This window comes from Platalea leucorodia (assembly GCF_965183815.1).
Source record: "Platalea leucorodia genome assembly, chromosome: 2".
Lineage (NCBI taxonomy): Eukaryota > Metazoa > Chordata > Aves > Pelecaniformes > Threskiornithidae > Platalea > Platalea leucorodia.
Genome location: NC_138824.1, coordinates 11702721 through 11727125, shown reverse-complemented (window position 1 = coordinate 11727125; position 24405 = coordinate 11702721). Strand labels below are relative to the sequence as shown.

The 24405-nt window shown below is 37.5% G+C and overlaps 1 protein-coding gene across 1 annotated transcript in view; it reads right to left on the bottom strand.

The window, feature by feature from the left end:
- Window positions 1–1636: 1636 nt before the first annotated feature.
- Window positions 1637–24405, bottom strand: part of DEUP1 (deuterosome assembly protein 1) — a gene marked incomplete at both ends in the record, with an annotated part of 45715 nt that continues 22946 nt past the window's right edge. Inside the window, 7 exons of the mRNA XM_082337609.1 lie at window positions 1637–1807; window positions 10420–10720; window positions 16561–16760; window positions 19269–19355; window positions 20378–20575; window positions 22166–22271; window positions 22904–23049. Of these exons, the coding sequence (XP_082193735.1) occupies window positions 1637–1807; window positions 10420–10720; window positions 16561–16760; window positions 19269–19355; window positions 20378–20575; window positions 22166–22271; window positions 22904–23049 (1209 nt within the window). The remainder of the gene's footprint in view (window positions 1808–10419; window positions 10721–16560; window positions 16761–19268; window positions 19356–20377; window positions 20576–22165; window positions 22272–22903; window positions 23050–24405) is intronic.

The following is a 24405-nucleotide window of genomic DNA, read 5'->3' as shown; positions in this document are numbered from 1 at the left end:
AGACACGGGCGTTTCTTTGAAGATCGGGAGCACGCTGTCTTGTTGTATGCTTAAATCTTGCAGTGGCAAAACAATCTGGCTAGCTGGCTAATAGCCCGTATTTTTTTTTTCTCTTGCCCTTCTGAAAGACAACATTTTGCTGTCTTTTTGCTTCTACAGATCTTTCCCAGCTTAAAACTTAGCTTCATTTCCAGAGGTTCCTAAATTTCTTCCTTAGTTCTTTTAAAACTCCCAGATGCATCTCCCCTTAAGTTAAGGACACATATATATTTAGTTTGTTCAGATGTCCTTCCATCATCTCTGTATTCCGTCCTCATTCCTGCAGCTGAGTCTAGTAATTTTCCTGAATTTTCCTGTAAAAGGTTCTTTGATGTCCTCATTTTCATTAGTCATTTTATTGCAAACTGAGCCAAACTGGTATTTAAAATCTTGGTATTTTGTGTAAGTGTGATGTAGTATATTTTGTTTTAATGGAAATATAGCTTCCAAAAACAATTTACATTTTTGCTGTGGCCTTGAATATTAATGAGACTTCTTTTACTCACAAACTGGAGCTGTGTGACAGTCTGGTATTATTTTTATCTGGATTTTTCCAGGAAGTTGGCAACAGCGTATGCTGGAAAGCACTTCTTCAGTATCTTTTTCACTGAAATTGGTGGTTCATCAACACTGTCTGTAATTTCTGTTTCGCTTGCACAGCAATAGAATTCAGTATGAATTGCAAATAAAAGGAATCTCAACATTATGCATTTTTTTGGCACATGGAGTTGAATTAAGTCTGCTCAGTTTTATAATGTTTTCTTATGTTGTAGAAAAATATAAAGATTTTAGGCCCTTACCTAAACCGATTTGGCTGAAGCTAAAGGTTTTTTCCCTGTTCCAATGTAGTTAAACAACGAGCCAACAGGCCAACATAGTATCAAAACATCGGTAGTAAAACAGGTGCTTTTGAAGACAGGATTTAAATATCATAAAGTATTAATGTAAAGCATGTAAAGCACCTCAGATCAGGCTCTGCCCCGGATGAAGTCTATACGTCTGGTAAAAGGGGAAATACAGGTGGCTTCAAAATACCTGCTTTGTCTATTGATGTTCCCCTCACGGACCTGCATGGCTTAGAGCATCAGAAAGAGTGAGCTCAAACTTCTCATCTCAGGAGTCCCAAGGGCAATTTCTAGAGCCAAGAATAACCAGAGCATAGATAAGCTCTTTATGCTAGGAGCTATGACATGGCTAAAGGCCCCTGTTATTCTTGTTCTCTGCAATCTAGAGAATTTCTCTTGGCTGATTATATTTTCAAGGGAATAATTCCACTTATTAGCCCTCTGCACATCACAGAATTGAAAGTATCTTTCTTAATTTACAGTGCTGCAGCAGGGTCCCCGCTGCACACAATTTAACTGTGCAAAACCAACCTGTCTATTTTAGAATACGTTTAGAATACGATATTTTGTAATATAGTCAACTTACAACACACCTAAACCTGTAGGATAATGATTATCTCATCGAAACCTTGGTGATAAAAATACTTGCTATTGGCAATGTGCCTAAATACATTAAACAGCTGTTGCAGATTTTAGTTCTAAGGAACCCATGGGTGATTATTCGGTTTTATTTTCTTAATTGTGTGACTGGCTTAAGTATGCCCGCTTTGCTGGATCCTGGCATATTTTTTGAGAGTATTTTCAGAATGTCTTTGCAGTTCTTCAAGGTGCGAATTTAAACGTTCTTCAAACTCTCTTGTATGTCTCTCTTCCTCTTGAAGGAACTTTTCTGTTGTTGCAAGGAAGGACATCTCGGGGGGAGACTGAGCAACGAACAGAAAATCATGGTTAGTAAAAACCAGCAAGTACTACAACATGTTTGCATTATCACATTTTAGATTTGAAAAACATCTTAACTCATAGCACCTAATAACGCTGTAACACTTTCTATCTCTCCAAGAAAACATGAATTTGGGCATCCATTTTTAAAGGCATTCAGGTGCCCAGGTGGCACGATGTGAACATGATGTTTGAATACCTGTGATATTCACAGCATTAGGATGTGGATTTGTCATTAGAAATGTAAATATCCCCACAGACAGAATGAAGCTGCTTCAGAACCAAAATCTTTGGATCAGCTAAAGGTTATGTTAGTCACTTGTATAATTTAGACCAGGACAGAGGACAATAATCTCATTTTTGGAATTACAGTTGGGTACTGCTGATTGCCTCCCGTAATTTTAGCTCTCTGCTTCTGTGATGTGATGCTTTCTGAGGAAAGGAAGAAAACCTGTGCTCATTTCAGTACTATCAACTTCAAGCCCTGATATTCTGGAGAATGTACGAAATTTTATTCGCTGCAAGTAGTTCACTGAAAAATCTTCTTTCCATTTAACGAGCATTTAGTAGACTGAGACATAAACCATGCCAAAATCAGTCTTAAAATGGTTGTCATGGGATGCAGAGTTGTATAAAGCAAAGGACATGAGTAAGTCTTTGCTGGAACAAGTTCTAAATTTTTAAGCAGCAATTTTTGTTAATTCTTTTTGCTAATACTTAAGATGCATTCATTGGAATGTCTTTATCAAAAGAAATATGAAATATTTTTTCTTTGCCTAAAGATATTATGCTTGTCTAAATAAATACAATGTTTATTTGTATAGATAAATACAATTTTATGACATGAACTTTTAACAGTCAGCTGAAAAAACTTAGTATAGGAGCTGTAATACTGAGTAAGAGAAAGATAATTTTCTGTCTTTATATGATCATATGTTGAAAAAGATGATTGACATTTATTATCTTAATTAAACCATATGTTAAATAGTCCTAATAACTGATTGTGTTATTAGTCTAGAATCTCTGGTTTTGTTTTTCCTAGAATGTAAAAAGGAAAGTTTATCTGTCAGCATATCAAATAGGAATCATAGAATCATAGCATGGTTTGGGTTGGAAGGGACCTTACAGATCATCTGGTTCCAACCCCCCTGCCATGGGCAGGGACACTTTCCACTCAAAGCCCCATCCAGCCTGGCCTTGAACACTTCCAGGGATGGGGCATCCACAGCTTCTCTGGGCAATCTGTGCCAGTGCCTCACCACCCTCATAGTGAAGAATTTCTTCCTTAGATCTAGTCTAAATCTACCCTCTTTCCATTTAAAGCCATTACCCCTTGTCCTATCGCTACAGGCCCTTGTAAAAAGCCCCTCTCCAGCTTTCTCGTAGGCCCCTGTCAGGTACTGGAAAGCTGCTATAAGGTCTCCCCGGAGCCTTCTCTTCTCCAGGCTGAACAACCCCAACTCTCTCAGCCTGTCCTCATAGGAGAGGTGCTCCAGCCCTCTGATCATCTTCGTGGCCTCCTCTGGACCTGCTCCAGCAGGTCCATGTTCTTATGTTGGGTGCCCCAGAGCTGGACGCGGTACTCCAGGTGGGGTCTCACCAGAGCAGAGTAGAGGGGCAGAATCACCTCCCTCGCCCTGCTGGCCACACTTCTTTTCATGCAGCCCACGATACAGTTGGCCTTCTGGGCTGCGAGCCCACATTGCCGGGTCATGTTGAGTTTCTCATCAACCAGCATCCCCAAGTCCTTCTCCTCAGGGCTGCTCTCAATCCATTCTCTGCCCAGTCTGTATTTGTGCTTGGGGTTGCCCTGACCCATGTGCAGGACCTTGTACTTGGCCTTGTTGAACTTCAGGAGGTTCGCACGGGCCCACCTCTCCAGCCTGTCAGGGTCCCTCTGGATGGCATCCCTTCCCTCCAGCGTGTCAACTGCACCACACAGCTTGGTGTCATCTGCAAACTTGCTGAGGGTGCACTCGATCCCACTGTTTGTGTCGCCGACAAAGATGTTAAACAGTGCCAGTCCCAATACGGACCCCTGAGGAAAGCCGCTCGTCACTGGTCTCCGCTTGGACATCGAGCCATTGACTGCAACTCTTTGAGCGCGACCATCCAGCCAATTCCTTACCCACCCAGTGGTCCATCCATCCAATGCACGTCTCTCCAATTTAGAGACAAGGATGTTGTGTGGGACAGTGTCCAATGCTTTGCACAGGTCCAGGTAGATGATGTCAGTTGCTCTGTTCTTATCCACCAATGCTGTAACCCCATTGTAGAAGGCCACCAGATTTGCCAGGCATGATTTGCCCTTAGTGAAGCTATGCTGGCTGTCACCAATCACCTCCTTATTTTCCATGTGCCTTAGCGTTGTTTCCAGGAGGATCTGCTCCATGATCTTGCCAGGCACAGAGGTGAGGCTGACTGGCCTGTGGTTCCCTGGGTCTTCCTTTTTTCCCTTTTTAAAAATGGGGGTTACGTTTTCCCTTTCCCAGTCAGCGGCACCTTCACCAGACTGCCATGACTTCTCAAATGTGATGGGTAGTGGCTTAGCAACTTCACCTGCCAGTTCCCTCAGGCCCCGTGGATGCATTTCATCAGGTCCACTGAGCTTGTGCACCTTCAGGTTCCTTAGATGGTCTCGAACCTGATCTTCTCCTACAGCGGGTGGTTCTTCATTCTCCCAGTGTCTGCCTTTGCCTTCTGCAACTTGGGCGGTGTGGCATGAGCACCTGCTGGTGAAGACTGAGGCAAAAAAGTCATCGAGTACCTCAGCCTTCTCCATATCCCAGGTAACCAGCTCTCCCACTTCCTTCTGGAGAGGGCTTACATTTTCCTTAGTCTTCCTTTTATCACCAACGTACCTAGAGAAGCTTTTCTTGTTGCCCTTGATGTCCCTGGCCAGATTTAATTCTATATCAGGGCTTCAGCTTTCCTAACCTGACCCCTGGCTGCTTGGAAAATTTCTCTGTATTCCTCCCAGGCTCCCTGTCCTTGCTTTCGCACTCTGTAGGCTTCTTTTTTGTGTTTGAAACACAAACCCCTTTTTGTCCAGGAGCTCCTTGTTCATCCATGCAGGACTCCTGGCGTTTTTGCCTGACTTCCTCTTTGTTGGGATGCATCGCTCCTGAGCTTGGAGGAGGTGATCCTTGAATATTAACCACCTTTCTTGGGCCCCTCTTCCCTCCAGGGCTTTATCCCATGGCACTCTACCAAGCAGATCCCTGAAGAGGCCAAAGTCTGCTCTCCTGAAGGCGAGTGTAGTGAGCTTGGTTTCAAATTATTTAAATGATTTAAATATTCAAATGTTTTGTGGAAAAGGCCAATTCTATTACACCTGTAAAATTTTATTCTAGGCTCCATTGTATCAGAATATCCCTATTCCAATGGCAACTAGAGGCAGATTTGGTCTTTGCTTTCAGCCTGCTTTAAAACTGCCCTTTAGCAGCTTTTCAGGCCAAAAGATAGTAACTCGAGAAATGCTTTGAAGCACTATTCTATTCAGACTCTTTGCAGTAGACCTTGAGATGAAATTTAGAGATTTCCTACAGGAAACCCCTTTTCTTTTCAAAGTACAGCAAGTAAGCGATAGCTAGAAATAAATTCTGAATGTAATACCATCCTTCTAGAGTGAAACAGGCTTTCTGACGCATACAGCTCCTAAAATGAAATTCACAGATAAAGCAGAATCTTCCTTTTCTCAGTCCCTCCAAATTAGTGTTTTGACAGGGCAGGGAAGAAAAAAAGACTTAATTTGCCATGTAGGAATAAGGAACCCAAAGGTATCGGATCACTTTGTGCCACAATGCTCTTCTATCAATCCCTGCACTAGCAGGGATAAGAATGTTAATCTTCTGATGTTTGAGAAACTCTGGAGGGAGATCACTTGCCTTCTGGTTTTCCTCATAAACATATGCATGATTTCCCATGCATAAATCATCATTGTTGTCATATGAAGAGTTTTTCCTGAGATTTTGAATACCATGGCTACATGCACATTTATTCCTTCATGGGCTAGGTCACAAATATGTCTCCTTGTGATGTTTGGATTCAATGATAGAGCTGGCAGTACTATTTTGAAGTACCTGAAGAAGGCTTTTGTATTATGAAGACGACACTGGTTTTGGAGGCTTTACTCACTATGTGTTTTGCTTACTGTATACAAGCTCTGAAATCACTGATTCAATACTGAGCAAATAAAATACTTCCAGTGAGAAGCATAAGAAACTGGGAAAATATGAATCTGAAATATGAATTTGATAGGTATCATCACCTAGAGAAAAAAAGTCATGTTGGGCTTTTCCATACGGACAGCAGATTTACACAAGTGCTAGTCTTCAGAAATGTTATATCAAGTTATGAGAGATTCTCAGAGATTCATTATAACAATGTTTACAATTGCTGACTTGTCATTAGAAACATATTGGCCTCACAATCAAACTACCTTCCTAAAATGAAAGTGTCCTTTGCTTCAATTGGTACTTACTTTGATGTGTTTTTTCTTGAAATGCACTGCAAACTCCAAATGAGGCATTTCTGAATTTCCTCAGAGTTGAGAGAAGAATGTTTATCACTTAGAATAAGCAGATCATGGTTCTCTACAGCTCCCTACCCGAGGGTCAGACATCACTGGCTATCATTTTAGATAGGTCCCTAATGCACTGTTTTTTATGCACTTTGAGAGAAGGTTGTATCTAAACAGGTCTAAAAGGCAACATTTCTTGTTAGCAGCTAAGCTTTGCTATCCAAGCCTCTGGTCTGTTCTTTCACTATATTCTTTATTGTCTTTACTTTCAGTGCCTGAGGAAGAAAAACCATGAAGAAACTGCTTTAATCCATGTCTCAGACAAGATTCATGGTCCCTAGTTTTGAATTTCTTTTCCTCAGATAACACTTCTTTTATGTCTTTCGGTTTTCTAAGTGGAGCTGGATAGAAATGGGTTCATTGGTGAGCTTTCAACACAAGTTGTTTGGGAAGATAGGCAACAAGGACTCTACTTTTTGATTTCTACAGTGTCAGCTGATCCCATATTTCTTTGGTGTAGACCAGTAATGAGGATCACCTTTTTGCCTCATCATTTGCTGGAAATGAAGGAGCACACCTGATAGAGATGCATATTTCCACATATGAACTATGTGCTAAATTTGTCTTCTCCTTAAGCAAGAACTACCCAAAGCGCTCATGAACGAACTCTGGATTGCTGGGGAGAAGCACTTCAGGAAGCTAGGACTGTTGTCTCTCACAGACTGCCTAATTAATTTGCCTAGAGTTAATCTCTTTCTTGCCCCATGAGTTGTCCCAGCATTCTTGGATACACCTTCAGCAGAGCAGCAAGAAAGCTTTTAACACTTGTGATATTCTAACATTTGGTGGTCAAATCATGAGTGGTCAAATCCCAGAGTGTTAAAGTCTTCTCATGTTTAGCCCCTTCTACTTTCCGGGAAAGTTCTTGTAACACTAAGACTAGAAATTGGTCTGGCTAGTTTTAGTCTCACTGTGACTAAATCTGGGGGCTTTTGGGGGTAGTTTCCTCTAACCCTACACTGCAATACTGCCTACTGTACCTCTTAGGCAGCAGGTACAGATGCCTGTTGGCAGCATGCTCCTGCTCATAGATGAAAATCAAAATTGAGGCGCCTAGGAAATTGCCAGGCCATATAGGAGGGTTTTTAGAGGGCCTAAGTACCTAACCAGCTACGTAATAGTAATACTTAAGAGTGAGAGGCATGAACCACAACATACCTCAGGGTAGGCTCAAGGCTGTCAAAATCATTCCTAATAATGTCCAGTGGTAGAACTTCCACAACGTTCCATTGCAATCTATTTGTTAAGCAATTTCCCATCATTAATGTTAGAAAGTTTCCTGATGCTTACTTTAAATTTTGCTTGCTACAGCTTAAGCCTTTATTGTCTTTCAAAGTCTTGAAAGCAAGAACAGACAATGTCTGTCCATCATCTGAAGAGAAACACGAGAAGGTATTTGTGACGACAAGTTAAAGATCCAGATTGGGAAGCACAATGTACCTAACTGCTTGCTCCAGCTGAAATAGAGAAACTGTGTAGAAATGCACTATTCTGAAGTGGAAAATAATCTTATTGCCTATATTTATTTATTTATTTATTTATTTATTTATTTATTTATTTTTCTGTGGGAAAGATTAAACTTGAAGCTGGACATTGGACTGTCCTATGGAATAGGGTTCCCAGAGACTGGGAATGGATCAGGCAACTATTTTCTGAAGTTGCTCATTTCAGAAAGAGAGCACACCCCAAAGTACTGTTCAGAGGAAGACTATTTCCCTAGATTTTAAAAGCCTTGAAACAAGAATTTTTGGGGTTATGGGAATTTCCAGTGAATCCCAGCTGAGCTTTCTACTTTAAGGTAGAAGTGACTTTCTCTACACATGTAACCTCTAAGTAGGAACGTGAAAGGGCAGAGGTTCCAGTGGAACATTTACTAAGGTTGTCTGAAGACTCTCTACTGGGAGGAGAGATATAAGTCTTTGTCTAAAGCCCTAGAGACTATTTTCTCTCTTCCCTAAATACCAACAGAGTTATTTTGGTAGCTATCAGGACATCACCTGCAGTTCCGATGTTTTCAGTTGGTGCTAAAAATATTCTTCAGAAAAATGGTCTGTTATAGCATCTTCAGAAGTTTTGAACATACTGGAGATTTCACTTAGGTGAAACATCAGTCCTGAAAACTCTGTTCAAGAACTCTGGTTTACAACATATTGTATGTTTTTTCCTCTTTCTCCTTGATGCAATGGCTTTCCATTTGAACACAGAGCTCTAGAGTAACAGACTGTTGAATCATCTCTGCACTAAAGCTGTGGTATCCAATGTCAGTCTGAGTGATGATTTAATTTTGGCCATCTTCTGAACTTGTACATGCTTCAATGCCACTGATTTGGACTGTATGAGAATTATCACTTGCTTAATAGTTTCATTATGTACTTTGCCCACACACCAGCTGGAAAGTGTTTTCCTTATAATCTAGTCAACTGTCTTGGCATCGACCCTGTCCTGAGTGCCAGCTGGGAAATAGTTTCCTTGCAGCTTGCAAAAGTGTCTCAGAATGGACATTTTCCCCGGGCTGGCTGGACACAGAAGCTTTGTGGTCTGTTGTCTCTGACTGACACTTCTGACAGAAGAGAGGAGGAGAACTGGTGTTTATCAGACTCTCCTGAAAAAGTCCAAACAATTCTTTTCACGATTAGCAGTTTAAAAGAGGAAGACTCCCAAGCCATGAGAAACCAACAGCCATTTACTTAAAATTCCTGTGAAGCATAAGAATAGAAAAATGGAAGTGAGGTCCAACACCCAGGCCTATGTGGTTCTCTCCTTGTTCTCTGACTACTGGGACACAGCTGCCGGGACCATGGTCAGTGAAGGGCTGCGCTGCAACCCCTGCTTCCCAGGGAGGCCATTGCTATGGTGCTCCCTATCTACAGTGAGATGCTGGACTATGAAGACAGTCTTCCAGCAGCCATGTCTCCAATAGGAAAGGATGTGCATCCATTTCTGAAGTGGACAGCAGAACCGGGGTACGACAACCACAAACTGCTTGAAGATGATTGTTGGTGTCATGATGCCTCTTCTCTCCTACTTCAGGTGACGAATGGCAAGAAAATTGCCTATTGGTTCCTCCCAGTAAATGCTGAAGTCTTCCCTCTTCTCTCTCGACAGGCTCAGCCACACACCTGCAGTTCAGGATCTCCTGGGTACAAAGATGCACACATCACAGCTGGACAGAAAGATGGCCACACTCCATTCCTTACTAATCTGTTAGTTCCATTATTTAATGGTGGTGTGGTTGCATGGTTTGAAGTCTGGAAAATAAGTGCTAAGTTTTCAAGTGGAAAAAATAGTGGCCTGTAGTGGACGCTTAAGGAAGAATTGAAGATACTAAGGAAGAGGATAAAGCTCAAATTTAAAGAGAGACCTAAAGTCAAAGAATTATGGAAAGTTTTTCCTAAGAAGTTGCCCTAGGCAAAGTGAGATTTATTCCCCTTGTCATGGAGGTTGGTAATCTCCAGCCTATGAAGACTGAAAGAAAGAATGCTGCACTATTACTCTTTCATTTCAAGAAAAATAAGGATTACAGCAGTTATCGTTTCTGTTCCTTTTTGAGTACAATAGCTAACACATAGAAAATAGTTGCTGCAATTCCTCTAATTTCATCCATCAGTCGAATGCTGTAGAAACTTGATTTGTCTAACAGCACTTAAGGCAGTAAGTTTGCAGGCATTATGGAAATACACTTAAAGCAGAGTGCCCTTCCAGAAGGCAATATGAAGCAGAGTGCCCCAATATAGAAGGCAATGAGCTAAAATGTAGAAATCTCTCTCACAGTCACATAATGGCAGGTAATTATCACCATTGTTATTAGTACAGAGGTATGGCCCAGTAGGGGATGTATACTCTCCAGAAAAACTGCATTTATGTTAGGGTAAGGTATTTCCATTTTTGCTGGGCTGGCACTGTATAAATAATAATGACCACAGCGGTGATCTAATTTTTGGCTCCTCCAAGGCTGCATTTCGTCCACAGATGGATCTTTGAGAATAGATGTGTTACAGGAAAATAGTTACTTACTGATAATTTGATTTCTTCTGCATCGTAAGCAGGGCTCAGTAAGCTGCCTGTGGTGCCTTTTTCAGAAAACGGCCCACCAAAGCCCAAAGGATACCCCATTGGTGGTGATGGAGATTTATAATCTATTTTCTTTTCATGACCTCTGTCAAGTGCATGAGAAGATAAAGTGCTATCACTTTTTGAACCAGTGATATTGCCTGGGCCATATAAAGCAGGGCTACAGTTTCTGTGGTATCCACTGGCTGTGAACATAACAGGCTGTTGATGTTCCACTTCCCATGCATCTTTCTTTTGTAAAGTTCTAAAAGAGAAAAAAAAACGAAGTATGAAAACCAGTTAAAATTCTAAGCTATCACAGCAAAGCCAAGGTTGGTTTTATTTTATTTGTTTGTGCAATTTTGATTACTTAGCTGTTCAAACTGCTTCATGCATGAGGTTACGGGCATAAGATTAAGCATTACCAAGCTGCAGCAATATAGCAACTTTCCACCTACGTTACTGTAAATGTCTGAGTGTGCATTCTCTGTCTGCTTCAGCTGTGACTTAAATCACACTAATTTAAACCCTTTCATTGGAGCTAAAGTTGAGTAGCCTTGCCATATAATTGTGGCAGGACAGGAGCTAAAACACAGACTCGCTTCAGATAGTGAAGATACCAATACTCCTTAAGTGTTTGTTACCCATCCTTTGCCAAAGGTTATCATTCCTTTAGCTTTTCAGTGGAAGAAGCTATGTATGTAAGCACTCTTCAGCCATGCCTTCAGAACTTAACTTATATTATGATAGGAACCAGAGTGAATTCAGCCACACAAACAGAGGAAATGAAAGATGAAAGTCTAAGTGAAATGGAAAACAAAAACTGTTATTAGTGGTTGGATAATTAGTCAATTTTGATCTAATATCACCTTAAACAACTATGTTCAAATAGCTAGAATTTAGAATAAATGTTTAAATAAGTTAAATAAAAAAAATGGTACAGGAATCTTTGATCCTGCATTTTTACTGCGATACTAATTTTGCCACTGATTTAATGATAACACATTGGAGATCAATATAAGAAATAAAGAATTTTTTAAAATACACTTTTTAAAAACTGTACAAGAACATGCTTTTATAACAATAAGCTTATAAAAGAATTTTTAAGTATTTTATGATGATGTTCCATAACTCTTGTATCCCACTTAGAGTGATCAGAATGGATGTGAAAGTATGAATTCATATTAATTTGTAGTTCTGTAAAGCAAAAACTATTATGGTTAACAGCAACTTAAAAAAAAAGAAAGCTGTTTTCTTCCCATTCAAAATATCTTCTTTTCCTGACAGTTAACTGAACAATTCTGAAACCGATAAGAGCAGAGAATTTTGAGACTAGCTTGCCCAGATGTCTGCTGAATTAGACTAATTTTCAATTGCATCTTTACTTGTATTATATACCAAAGCATGCAAAAAAATTAAATTATTTCAGATTTTATTACATTTCTGTTACAATATTTCTGACTGAGGTAAAAATTTCCATTGTACCGAGGTCTGTGCTTATGATAAAATTGAAATTTTAGTCTTGGGACGTAAGTGCTATACTTAAACATGATGGCTGTTTGAAAAGATCCTATCACTGCAAATATCCTAAAACACTTTACTAATTTGAAATGCAGCTATAAAAGCTTTTAAAGATCCAGTTTTCTGCCACTAAAATATAATTATTATAAACATTCAAGAGTATGCAGTGCTGCTCAGATCCAAGGAAAAGAGCTTTTTTTTTTTTTTAATAAAAAGGAAGAATTTGCCAAGCACAGGGAAAGGACAGTGTTTTCTGCAGAAAGATCACACCATCATTTTCTAATCTTAATTTAAATATTTGGTGTTGGGAGAGGGTGGCTGTGCAGTCTTAATGGACCCTGCTTGTACATAAGCCCTGAAACATGAAACTGAGTACTCCACAAATGGACTGTGCAGACAACTCAGAGCACTAATGAAGAACATATTTTTCTCTGATTATAAAAGAAGTAGTTATTAAGATACTCTGAATGCTACAGGAAAGCAAATTATAAGCATGATGCTATAATATTATTATTACTATAATATTATTATTACACATTCTGACATAAAACTCTGAGAATATTCACCAAACCTTCCAGTTCACTAAATCACCTAAAATGTTTACTTTTATGGGGGCAGAGTTTTTCTCCTTTCTTTCATGCTTTTCTTTAAATAAATACACTCTGCTCTTTCGGCACAGGAGAATACCTTTTTTCTTTTTTTTTCCCCGTGTTTTAAAGTCCATTCCATCTATTGTTTGGATGAAGGGCACAGTGAAAAAACCTGCCACAGTTGAAGATAGATGGCATGAATAATAAAATCACAGATTTTTTTTTTCATCTTGTGTTCTGACCTTTTTGGAAGTAATTTCCTCCGTAAACCCCCAGTAAAGTCTACGTGGTCTATGTTCTTTTTTCCCCCAGAACTGCTTCTCTATGTATTTAATAACAGTTATTACTCTTATGTTACAGCTTACTTCACTAAGACCAGAATGTTCCGACTTGGGTGCCTACAGTTATGCTAGCTTTTAGATAGTAAAACCAGATACCTCCCAAAAAAACCGACTGATTTTTTAAAGGAACTCCCCTTCCTACTCTAATCCATAGGATTGCTGGGGCTGTTTGCTATCATCTTGGAAAAACATGGCACCTACATTTAGGTGCTTTGATATGGATCCTATGCCTTCACTTCAGACAGAGGTCACAGTTGGGGTTTAAATTTCTGCCAGTTCAGTGCAAAATAGTATCTAAGAAAAGAGTTGTACTTTGAATACAAATGTAAAGGTAAGCAAATGTCTGCAAATTTGTAAAAAACTGCCCATTTGCTAACACTGGCAATGCAAATACACTATAACTGCAGTTGAGTAACTTATGCTTTCAGTGGATTTACTGTCACAGAGTGTTTAACATATACACACACTCCACAAAAATAATATTGCTGTTGACGTGGCGACATATGGGACAAGAAGTGAAAGAACAATGTCCTCGCAAAGCGAATTTATATAGACAGGATCGATTTTTCCCGACTCGTATATAAAATCAGCCTGGTCCCTATGCGATCAATGACTTCAATAGCGCAAAACAAATTCCTTACGCAGCTTGTGCTGGTTGACATACCTAGTCTTGGGAAAGAAAACAACAGATCTTTAATGATTGGAAGGTCTTCAGCATTCTTGTTGATGCCTTTGCTTTGCAAGTATAACTGCTAGCTTGATTTTAAAAATGGTTAAAAAGTACCTTCCTGAAGAGATCATTTTCACTGCTTCCAGTTTATTTATTGCAATAACTGATACAGTGGTGAGTATGACTAAGGGTGTGTGACCTCCAAAGGGTAGTGAAAACCTCCTTAAGACAGATACTTCACTGTCAACACAGATCCTTTAAGCAATCCCCAGCTACCTTAGCAGGCATTCAGTCCTAGCCTTTACCCCCTCACTTCTGCCACATGATGAAAGTGCACTTTGACTTGACTAATTACTTATTTTGTGTATATTTTTACGGTAAATAAGTAGCCTTTCATTTGGGAACTCAAATGCATGTTTTAATTTTGGAAGAAACAGGCTAAACACATCAGCTTCATCAGAGAAAGCCCTCTTCAACCATGTCAAAATTTAAATTAACTGTATGTGGCTAAGGTCTGAATAAAGAAGTGAAATCTTGAAGGTGGGGAAAGCTTATGTAAATGACAATTAGAAGTAAGCCAATTATCATATATGAGAACAGTAATTAACTAAAGTGGTTATAGCTAGGATGTGACCACAGTCTTTTTTAGCAAAAAGATGCCACTCCTGCGTATCTTACTTTGTGATATTTAGAAATTCACTGCATACTGAAAGAAAGAAGAAATCATGCCTCTTTCTAAATCGCCAGTATGACTTCCTGCAATTTCCTGTCTTTTCTCTAGAGGTCTCCTATCTAAGTAATGACTGTGCCCATCCTAGGATTCTAGTACTGATTGTGAGACATGACTGAAAAATATTGTAGAACATGCTTAGTCGAAGACCTTTTTTTTCATTGTGCAAACCTTTCTCGGTTTCTGAATGCAAACAGGAAAACCAAAAAGTACAGCTTCTGAAAATTAATATTTAAAACGCAAACACCCCCCCCCCCCTTGCACAAACACCATGTTTTCTATTTTTTTACTCTGTAAAAAAAAGTCTTTGTGCCCTTTCTCCAGTGCCATAATTACCATGGAAACAGAACTGCAAATTAAAAGAGAAATAACATGGTTTATGCTCACAATAAAATAAAACATACCCCAGAGTTTAACTCAACCAACATCAATTGCCTGGTTTATCTTCATACATTTGATGGTTGAAAATTTAATTTTAGTTTTCTGAGAAAATCTTGAGGTAGTTCCCTGTTTGGGAACAGAGAACTAACAGTACAGAGAGGGCCCGATCTTAAAAAGACTGGCTGGCTGATGTGTATATACAGTACACGTGGAATTTGAACATTTTTTTAAATCTGTGTCTGTATTTATTTAGCTAAGTAGCTTTTTGCTTAGGAAATCAAATGCATGTATTAGATCCTGAAAACCAGGCTCAATGTATCTGTTTCATCAGATTAATTAGAATAATAATTTGGGTTCAGTAGCGTGGCTGAGATTTGTGTTGTGAGGACGGTTAGCTCTCCCAGGTTTCTCTCCCCCAGTTTTAGTTTGAGAGTGGTCTTCAGTGGCTATGAAATCAAAATCCTGCAAATTACCTGCATAGTTCTATTGTCTTTTACACTTAAATTCCAATGAATGAAATTTCATAGTTCCTCATGTACAGCAAGTCTAATTCCTGAGAAAATGGGAAAAAAATCTTCCTTTTTCTCACCTAAGAAGAGTGGAAGGATGAGCAAAAATTGTGTTGACCAAGTTTTGGTGAAATTATGTGACCTACAGGTGCAGAATAGTCTGTATCTTGGTTTGTAAATGTTTGTTTCAGCAAAACCTTCAACATAATTTTAAACTTAGTAGGAAAACAGCCATACCTGCCACTTCCATACATATACATGTGTATATGTGTGTATATATATACGTACATACATAAATATAATGTATATATTTACATACACATGAATACTATCCACAACACTAAACATCATATTTAAAAGGAAATTTTAGGCAGGAATGTAGCTACATATAATGGGGTGCCTTTCTGTTTTGTAGAAAGAAAATCACTTTACCTTTTGCCAAAGACAGAATGTATGAGTTCGAAATCTTAACCTGTACAATTTTGGCTCCAATTATTTAAACTTTGCTTCACAGAACTGTTTTACATTAGCATTATCATGTAAGTTCTGTATTATGAATGGTCAAAATATTTAGCTTCCTATTAATTTTTACTCTCCTGTACTGTGAAATATTGTTTAGCAGGGAGTTTAGTTTTCTTTTTGTTACTGCAACGCCATGATTATAACATGTTTGAAGGTAATTCAGTGTTTCACTGAATACAGGGAATTAAGAAGGAAGTCATCACTACAATATGTTTTCTATGAGTCTGAGTATTCTTAAGTCTCATTATTTTTCCCTAACAAGGAGTTTATTGTAGTAATGATTTATTCAGGGCATCTGAAATTACGTTTCTTTTAAAAATCAGGTCACCCAAGAACACCAAAACTAGACAAAGCATTAAAATACATTTAATGAAACTTCCAACAAATGAAACTGGCGGGACACAAAGCTTTTCAGCAGGAGTAGTAGTTCAAACTGCTTATTAAGATAACCTCCTGTGGAGCAGTTTACCTCTCATGTTGGTTTTTATATCCTTTCCTTGTCTTGTTTTTATTTGGCAGTAAAAATACATTCTGTCCTGTTTTGGAAAACCTGGAACTAAGAATAACATAAGTAGCACATAAAAAGTTTTTTAAGTTTTTTCATGTGACAAATATTAAAATAATGATCAAACATTTGTGGGACTTTATTTATTGCCAAATTGAGTTAGCCACCCAGAAAAATGTAGGAAATCCTTACAAATATACTAGCTAGGTCTGAGATTTATGTTGGTGAGAGTTCTGAATGAACAGAAACAGAAAAGCAGCTTAACAGTTTGGTCTAGCTAGATGCTTCCAAAAAACTTACAGGAAGTTTCATATATGGGTACAATCTAAATATTACCTGTCTTCCTTTTCTTGCGTCTTTGAATGGGTTTGGTAGCTGTGCTGTGTTTCTCTATATGTATCCATGTGACCCAGTATCGATGTTTCTGTGTTATTTTGTAGTTTAACAAGACTATTTTGTAATCTTACATTCTCATGTTCCAGTTTGTGAATGGAAGCTGTGAAATTTCCATGTTCTTTGTTAGATAAATCTATACTCTGTGAAAGGAGATAAAACCATGATTAAATAGTTATTTTTTCCAAAATAAATGGTTGTTAGTATTTTTAACAAGCAAACACGAAACAATGATGTTCTATGCTAAAGACCTAGCTACCATATATAATCATACAGCACTTATAGCAAACCAAGAGAATTGCTTGCAGAAAAGAAACACTGTAGATAAATGGAAAAGAAGGGATAACAGCCTCTATAACACAATAAAACAAATTAAAATTTCTCAACAAACATGCACTCAAAATATTATTGTTTTAAATTCATGACTTGCTTTGTGAAACCCATGACATAAAAGCAACCATAATAGCTATAGCTACAGACTGTATTGCTCCCTCCAGTAACAATTCCACCAAAAATAACAAGAAAAATTACAGAAGTTCATTACTATACTAGATACAGGGTATGGCTACAGGCACAATTTAATATCTGTGCCGAGATACAGTCACCTTCAGTTTCAGACGCAGTAAAGTAAAGCCATGTTAGCACAGTGCTCTCTGTCTGTGTTACTAAACCCTGCTTCTCGGTTGGGTTAGCCACATGGTACACAAATCAAAGTACTGAAAGTGCAAGCAACACGTGCACTGCGACCAGGGGCTAAAGAGGCCCATCTGCTAGGGTATCAAGAGGGGAAGGTGGAGGTTAGCTCTGGAAGTTGACTAGCCATTCCTTTTTTGTCCTGTCACTTATTCCATGAAGCCTGTGCTGCACACCTGAGCTGGCTAGCTAATTTGGAACTACCTCTCTGCAGAATACTGCATTGCATTGTGTAAATATATTTGCAATAACAGTATACTGTCATCAACAGAAAATTCTCAAAAAGTTTATCAGATTATACACAAAAGACTAAACCCCCATACATTTTATTAAGTTGGGCTTTCATATATTTCTAGATTTACCTTATTCTTTTGGAACCCAGTAACTCATGAGTATTAAGGATCTGGTTCTTAGTATACTGCTAGCACAACTGGGCTCCTGCACCTGAAAGCTTGTCTGTTCCTTGCACTAACTGGTCTGATGTCATCTCTTCCTGTAAACCTTGCCTTGCTTAGCTAGTTTTAGGGGAAATTTATGAACCAAGCTGGCATGGAAGTGCCAGAAAGTATACAAAAAGTTAATATCTTGTGCAAGGCTAGGGAGCAGGGGCTCAGCTATATCTCCCAAGTGGAGAGGAGGGGCAGAAGAGAGGCAGAAGTTAAGTCACCCCACCACTAATAGCTCTAGGATCAGCAGTACAGTTATAATGGCATGAACCCCAAAACTGAGCTGGCACAGCTACATTGCTTTTGAAATCTAAACAAGTAACCCTGCCTGATGATGCACTGCACCATACTGACTTAGGCTGGCACTCGTTTGAGGGGTTTGTGTAGTGCTCTACTGTACAAACACATCCATAAAAATCTCCTTGCAATCTTAATATCAAATACCTCACAATCTTTAATGTTTAGATCCTCACAATACACCAGTAAAGTAGGAAAGAATTATTAAGTAAGTCCACAAATGTATTGATATTTGTAGTGACCTTGATAGACCTAGTAAGTGGATTTTACTGTTAAAGTTGAACAAACATGTGATATCTACAAGGATTCTTGTCAGACAGCTCTTCTCAGTCTTCATGAAGAATATCACTGTGGAGAAGAGCTAGACATGCATACACACATCCATCTATGTTTCCACAATAATATATCATATATGCACACACATATATCCATAATATTGTACATGTCTGTATAGGTAATACATCACTGATAGACATATATGCTATTTTAAGGGTGTGGAAAAATGTGATGTTCTTTCACGCATTTGTCAGTCTACAGTAAGACAATTAACAGGCTACCAATCCCCCAAAGATGTATTTACAGCAGTATTTACAAGCAACATTCCAGTGATAGATACGATAACTGCAGATGTTCTGTAAGCAGGGGACATTTTAAAGCTTTTTGTGGAAGGCAGCATATATAATATTTATTATATCCATATAAACTATAGTTCTACGTGATATTATGGCACACTTTTTATGAATGAAACTTTAAATATCCCCTGTTTGGGGAGAAATCAATACTAAACTGAAAATAAGCTGGGTGGGGGCAAAATGTGTCCGTTTTTTACACTGTTATATCATAGGAACAAAGGGGTAAAACAGTAAAAAGGGCCATATTTTTGTATCTGTGAGAATGATGACTGTTTAAAAATAAATATTTTCTGAAACACGTGATGTCACTCACAAAAAATAGGCTCCCAGAAACTGTTTAGTGTCTAGTTACTGAAAAATTTAACTTCTAGTTTACTACAATTAAGGTCAAAATTATTCCTAGCTATACCCATCTTCAGGCTGTGTGTGAATACCACTTGGTTTTGACTATGTCACACACCTTATTTTTATTTATTTATTTTACACAAGCCAGAAATCTTTAAATCTGCCATGATCTCAATCTACATTTACAATAAATGTGAGTAACTGTTCTGTGTATTGTATAGATTAAAAAAAAAATTACCGTGCAACTTTTACACTCCTGGTTTTCCATGATCTCTTTTAGATGTGTGTTTTCAGATTTGATAACTTTGTATTGGAAATCCAACAACTAGGAAAAGATTCAGTTCTTAGTCAAACACAAGAATATTACTGTTAACTTGAAATAACACTGAGTATAGATATATGTAAGTTTAATTTTACAAAATATACATAAAGAATTACTAAAGTATATATTTTTTTAAATACAGCAGAAAGAAGTCTTAAGCCATCTATAAAAGATACACAAATGCAATGCCTCTGATTTTATTTACCTTTTTGAAAGACATAATCACGTAGGAAAACAAGGGAGTTCACACGCAGTTACAAGACACAAAGAAGGACAGATTTTGCAGGCCACTGAAACTGGATGAAACCCTAGTCATGAAGCCTAGGAACGACATCCACTCTTTTAGTGATACGATAGGGAATATGGCCTGGTAAAGAGTGCCACACAGTAGGAGACGTCTCTCATTTTCCCAAACACTAACTTTCCTATTGTCAAAAGTAAAGTATTACATTCATCACAATTTTCAATGTGCAGCGACCCTGTCAGAAAACCCAGAGATACCCAGAAACCTCTAAATATGAAGGTTCTTTTGGTTTACAAAACTAAGTGATGAAGATAACATATTTGTTTTTAAAACTGAAATTTGCCATTAAAACACTGGTATCTTACAGTTTTCAGCTTTGAAATTACAAGAATTTTCTAAGTAAGTAGATTTGTAACATTCTTCAAAAAGCTTTAAAAAAACCTGAAAAATTAGGAAACATTCTAGATAATCTAATAAACGGTTCAAATGATGAAGTGCACATAATAACAACAAACTGGAAGTTTTCAAGATCTTTTGCATGTTAAAATGGTAACTACATTTGATGGTCAGAATGAATTGCAATTTAGATGTACAGTTGGCATTTTCTGGTGCTTTCTTGTTCCAGCATCAATTTGGCTGCTTTAGTAATACTTCACTGATATTACAGCACTGCTGATGAAAACTACAGCAAGAAATGTAATGTCTTTTTTCACAGATAATGTACGTCATTATCAATAGCATGGAGTAAAATGATCAAGGCTCGTTTTGTCTGCTTGCATACCTGTTGTTTTGCTAACAATTTGTCTTTTATCTCTAACTCCATTTTTAACTGTCTTTCCAGAAGACTAGCTTTCTCCATGATAGTTGCTATAGTGATCTCCTTCTGATGAAGCTCTTCTGTCAGGTCAGAGATTTCTGTCTTCATTCTTTCCTGCTCAGAGCAATGGGACTGCTCCTCTCGATAAACATGGTTTCTTATCTGTAGCAAATATGTTTCAGAAAGAAAAAAGTGTTGTGCAGTAAATACGATTGCATCACTTGCTACCTATCAGTGACTTTTTTTGCTGTTGCTTCCAAGACACCAACTTTTCTAACCGAATCGGAGATTTTTGAGATTGTATAATAAAATGTCTTCATGAGTCAGTGCACATAGCTTTATTTATTTTTACATCTTTTTTCAACCCTTCTCTTGTGCTTTCATTTGCCTCTTTAGTATTAGAAATGAACAAAATATAAGGCATTTAAATTAACATTTAAAAAGAATGTAATAAAAATAATGTTAATTTTAAGAATTGGAATTTATGGCAAAGAATATCCAAGGAAATATCCATTCAATAAACCTAAGTATGATTTATTTATATTGTTCCTAAGTTAATTTAGGTTTAAAATAAGTTTAATGCAGCCTAAATTAACTTAGGAGCAATATAAATAAATCAATCTAGAGACTTTTAATGAGAAACTATGTTAGAAATAGAGTGTATATGGTAAATCACTTTATGAGAATTTTTCCTGCCATTATATGTAAAATTTAAGGTCAAACTTTCTGCACTATCTGTCGTACAGAGTTCTCCAAAGAATCAACACAAAGATTGTTTTCATTGTTTTTCATTGTTTTAATTGTTTTTCTTTCTACTATAACCAACAATTCAGTACTGATAGATTTTTTTATTATGTAAGAAACAAAACTACAAAACCCAGCATAACAACCTTTGAACCTGTTTTAATAATTCCTCACAGTACTATACACAATCAGTAACAGATGGCATTTCATTTTTATTTATGCAAACTACACAGAAATACCAGAATTATAAACAAATAGATGTAGATGCAAAAAACCTAAGAGCTAGATCATGACTATAATGCCAAAATTGCTGCATCCAAGTCAGCTGCATCCAATTAGAGATATTCCTACTTACATTGCTACTCAGCAAAACCACAACATGCCTGTAAGAGGAGTTCTGAGCATCCTCTACTCCCAAAGTGTTTTGGCGTGCCAAGCCATATGCCATTCCACAGTGCCATGCCACTACTGCCTGCACACAGCACTTCTGAAATGTGCAATGCAATGTGATGCATAGTCCATAAAGAGCACTGCCCTAGACTGTGCAGCATGTGACTGATTAAGCTTAGCCTGGTGTGGTTACCTGCCATAGTGACTTGTATCCGTTGATCTGTTAGCATATCTTACATCTGAGACCACCTACAAACTACTTCTTACCTCCTATAGCCTATGAATTACTCATAGCCTTGGCGGGTTCATTACTTGCATGGTATTATCTGAATCACAGTGATGCTCAGGTATGGTCTCTTCCATTACTTCAATGAGGTAGCTAGCTCTGTTGTTAGTGCACAGAATCAGAACGTCAATTTTACAGCTATACAACTACCTCCAGAAATGCAACCGTATAGGAAAACTTTTTCATATATGAAAACTTCATGCTCTCCTAAAACCACAATTTATCCTCCTGCTCTCTTCTGCATATGCGCATGCTCAAAGCCAGTACTTTGCTCTCTTCTAAAAATCCCATATTGCAGTTAAGATCTGGAAATACTTAATAATATGAAATACCTTGTTTAGCTCTTCTTGTTGGCATGCTTGACTTTGTGCCAATAGTAATAACTCAGCGTTTTTATTTTCTAGTTGCTCAATAAGTTGTACACAAGATGACTGATGCCTTTAAATAAGAAATAAACAAAACATGAAACAAGCAGAACGTTCAATAACCTTTACCTTACAGTATCCTCTCCACAGTGTAAAACTGTGGAAGACCTGCTTGCTGTTAAAAAAAACCAAACAAACCACAACTAGAGATTTGGCCTAAGCCAGGTTGGATCTTGGGAGATTTCTAGAGATTAAGGACCATGCAAGTGCATGCAGAAAGAATCCCGAAATCTCTCGTAGATTGGTATTTCATATAATCTCAAATAGCTACAGTAAATTAGATAAACCATAAAAAGATGAAAATTCCACTCAAAGGAGGTTAGGGACAATCTTAATCACACTACTTCCAAAGTGTTTTAATGATGAGAAAATGAAAGAGACTGTAAACATATAAATAGAAATATATGAAATGCATTGATTTGTAAAGATATGGGCAGCATTAAAGCCTTTTAACAGAGCCTGCATCTATTGCTTGCAATTTTGTCATATATCATTGCCAATGAAAGTTTATTCTAAAATTGTTTCGAATCTGACATTTGAATCCAGAGTATCTTTTTGAACAGACTTAACTTAAATCAAAAGTAAGAAAAATGTTATTAGCTCAGAAATACTTGTTAATTTAAATATTGTCTTCAACATACATACTTTATTTGAATTTCCTGCATATCTTTATACTCTCTGATTTTCAATAATTCTGTATGCAACTGTTGGCATTCCAGTTGTATCCTTCTCCAGAGAGCATCCCGTGACTGCAGCTCATTTCTCATTTCTGAAAAGCCTGCCTCTATGTTCTAAAGAAACAAGCAAATACATAAGTAGTTAAATAAAATCAGACAGCTCAAAATGCTGTATTATAACACATCATTTTCGATACCTGTATAATTTGTATGAAAGCACAGACATGCTTTTTTTTTGAGTTTCATTTCTGAAAAAGGCATTGCTTTCACGCCAGTTCCTTTCTCCAGGAAGGTCATCTAAAAATCAGATGCAGAATATTCTTTAGCTCTTGCAATGTTCCCATGCATCTGTCTCTGAAACTATCATGGGAAACATCATTCAGAAGTTCTTTATTGTACTAAACGCATCTAAAATACATAGTTTGCTTGTTTCAGCAGGTTCTGCACCCTAGAACGTTTCATATGCAAGAATTAGTGCCATAAGTAATTTCCATTTTCTATATTCCTAACACCATTTCCAAATTTATAAGCTTGAAAACTACCAGGCTATAGAAAGGCAGGATTAGGTGCACGTCTTCATTAAACGTTGCCTGGAAGCTTGGAGCAGATACATCTAGACTTAAGTACTCAGATAAGGTGTCTGCTCAGTCATCTCCAAAATTAGTTCTTCCTGCATTGAGTTGATTGCTTATTTAAATGAACATCATAAAATTTTCAAACAATCACAAGAAGATTTTTCTTAGGGACTCCACAAATCTTATGCCTATTTTACCTTTAACTTCTGATTGATAATGGGATAGACAACCTGAAGATACATGTTATATTTGGCAATAAAATATATAAAATATATTTAAATATTTATATATATATAATATATACATTTATTTATATATATATAAATATAAAATCTATAAAATCTGATTTCCCCCAAAAAATCTGAATTTCCCCAAAATATACTGAAAACATACTAAAGACAAGAACTTGGAAATATAACCCACAAATAACAAAAGTAGCAATAATAATCAGATTCTTGCAATAATAATATCTGGAAAATATTTATTTCCTCTCACTCAAGATCCAAAAGCACGTTCCAGATTAAAAAAAAAATAAAATTCCAATGATGTTGATCCTTTGCCTTTAAAACTATTACACTAAAAACACTGGTATTTTTTGTAATTTCTTCATTTTATTTTAATATAGTTTCCATGTTTAAAAGCAAAAATAAATCCTTTAAACTTTCAACAACTGGAATCCAGAAATGACACCACAAGCAAGGAACTTCAAAGGTTTATTTGCCTTAAAGCTTCATATTAGAATGACCTTCCTTCCAAGAAGCCTGTGGTTTTCCTCTGGCTGAAAGGGCTGCCGAAGACAGATATGAAGCACTCTTGCGTTTTTTATAGGGACTGCATATACAGATTCATTCATCTTATCCTTTGTTAAATAAGGCTGAGAGAGCTTTTTTAAACT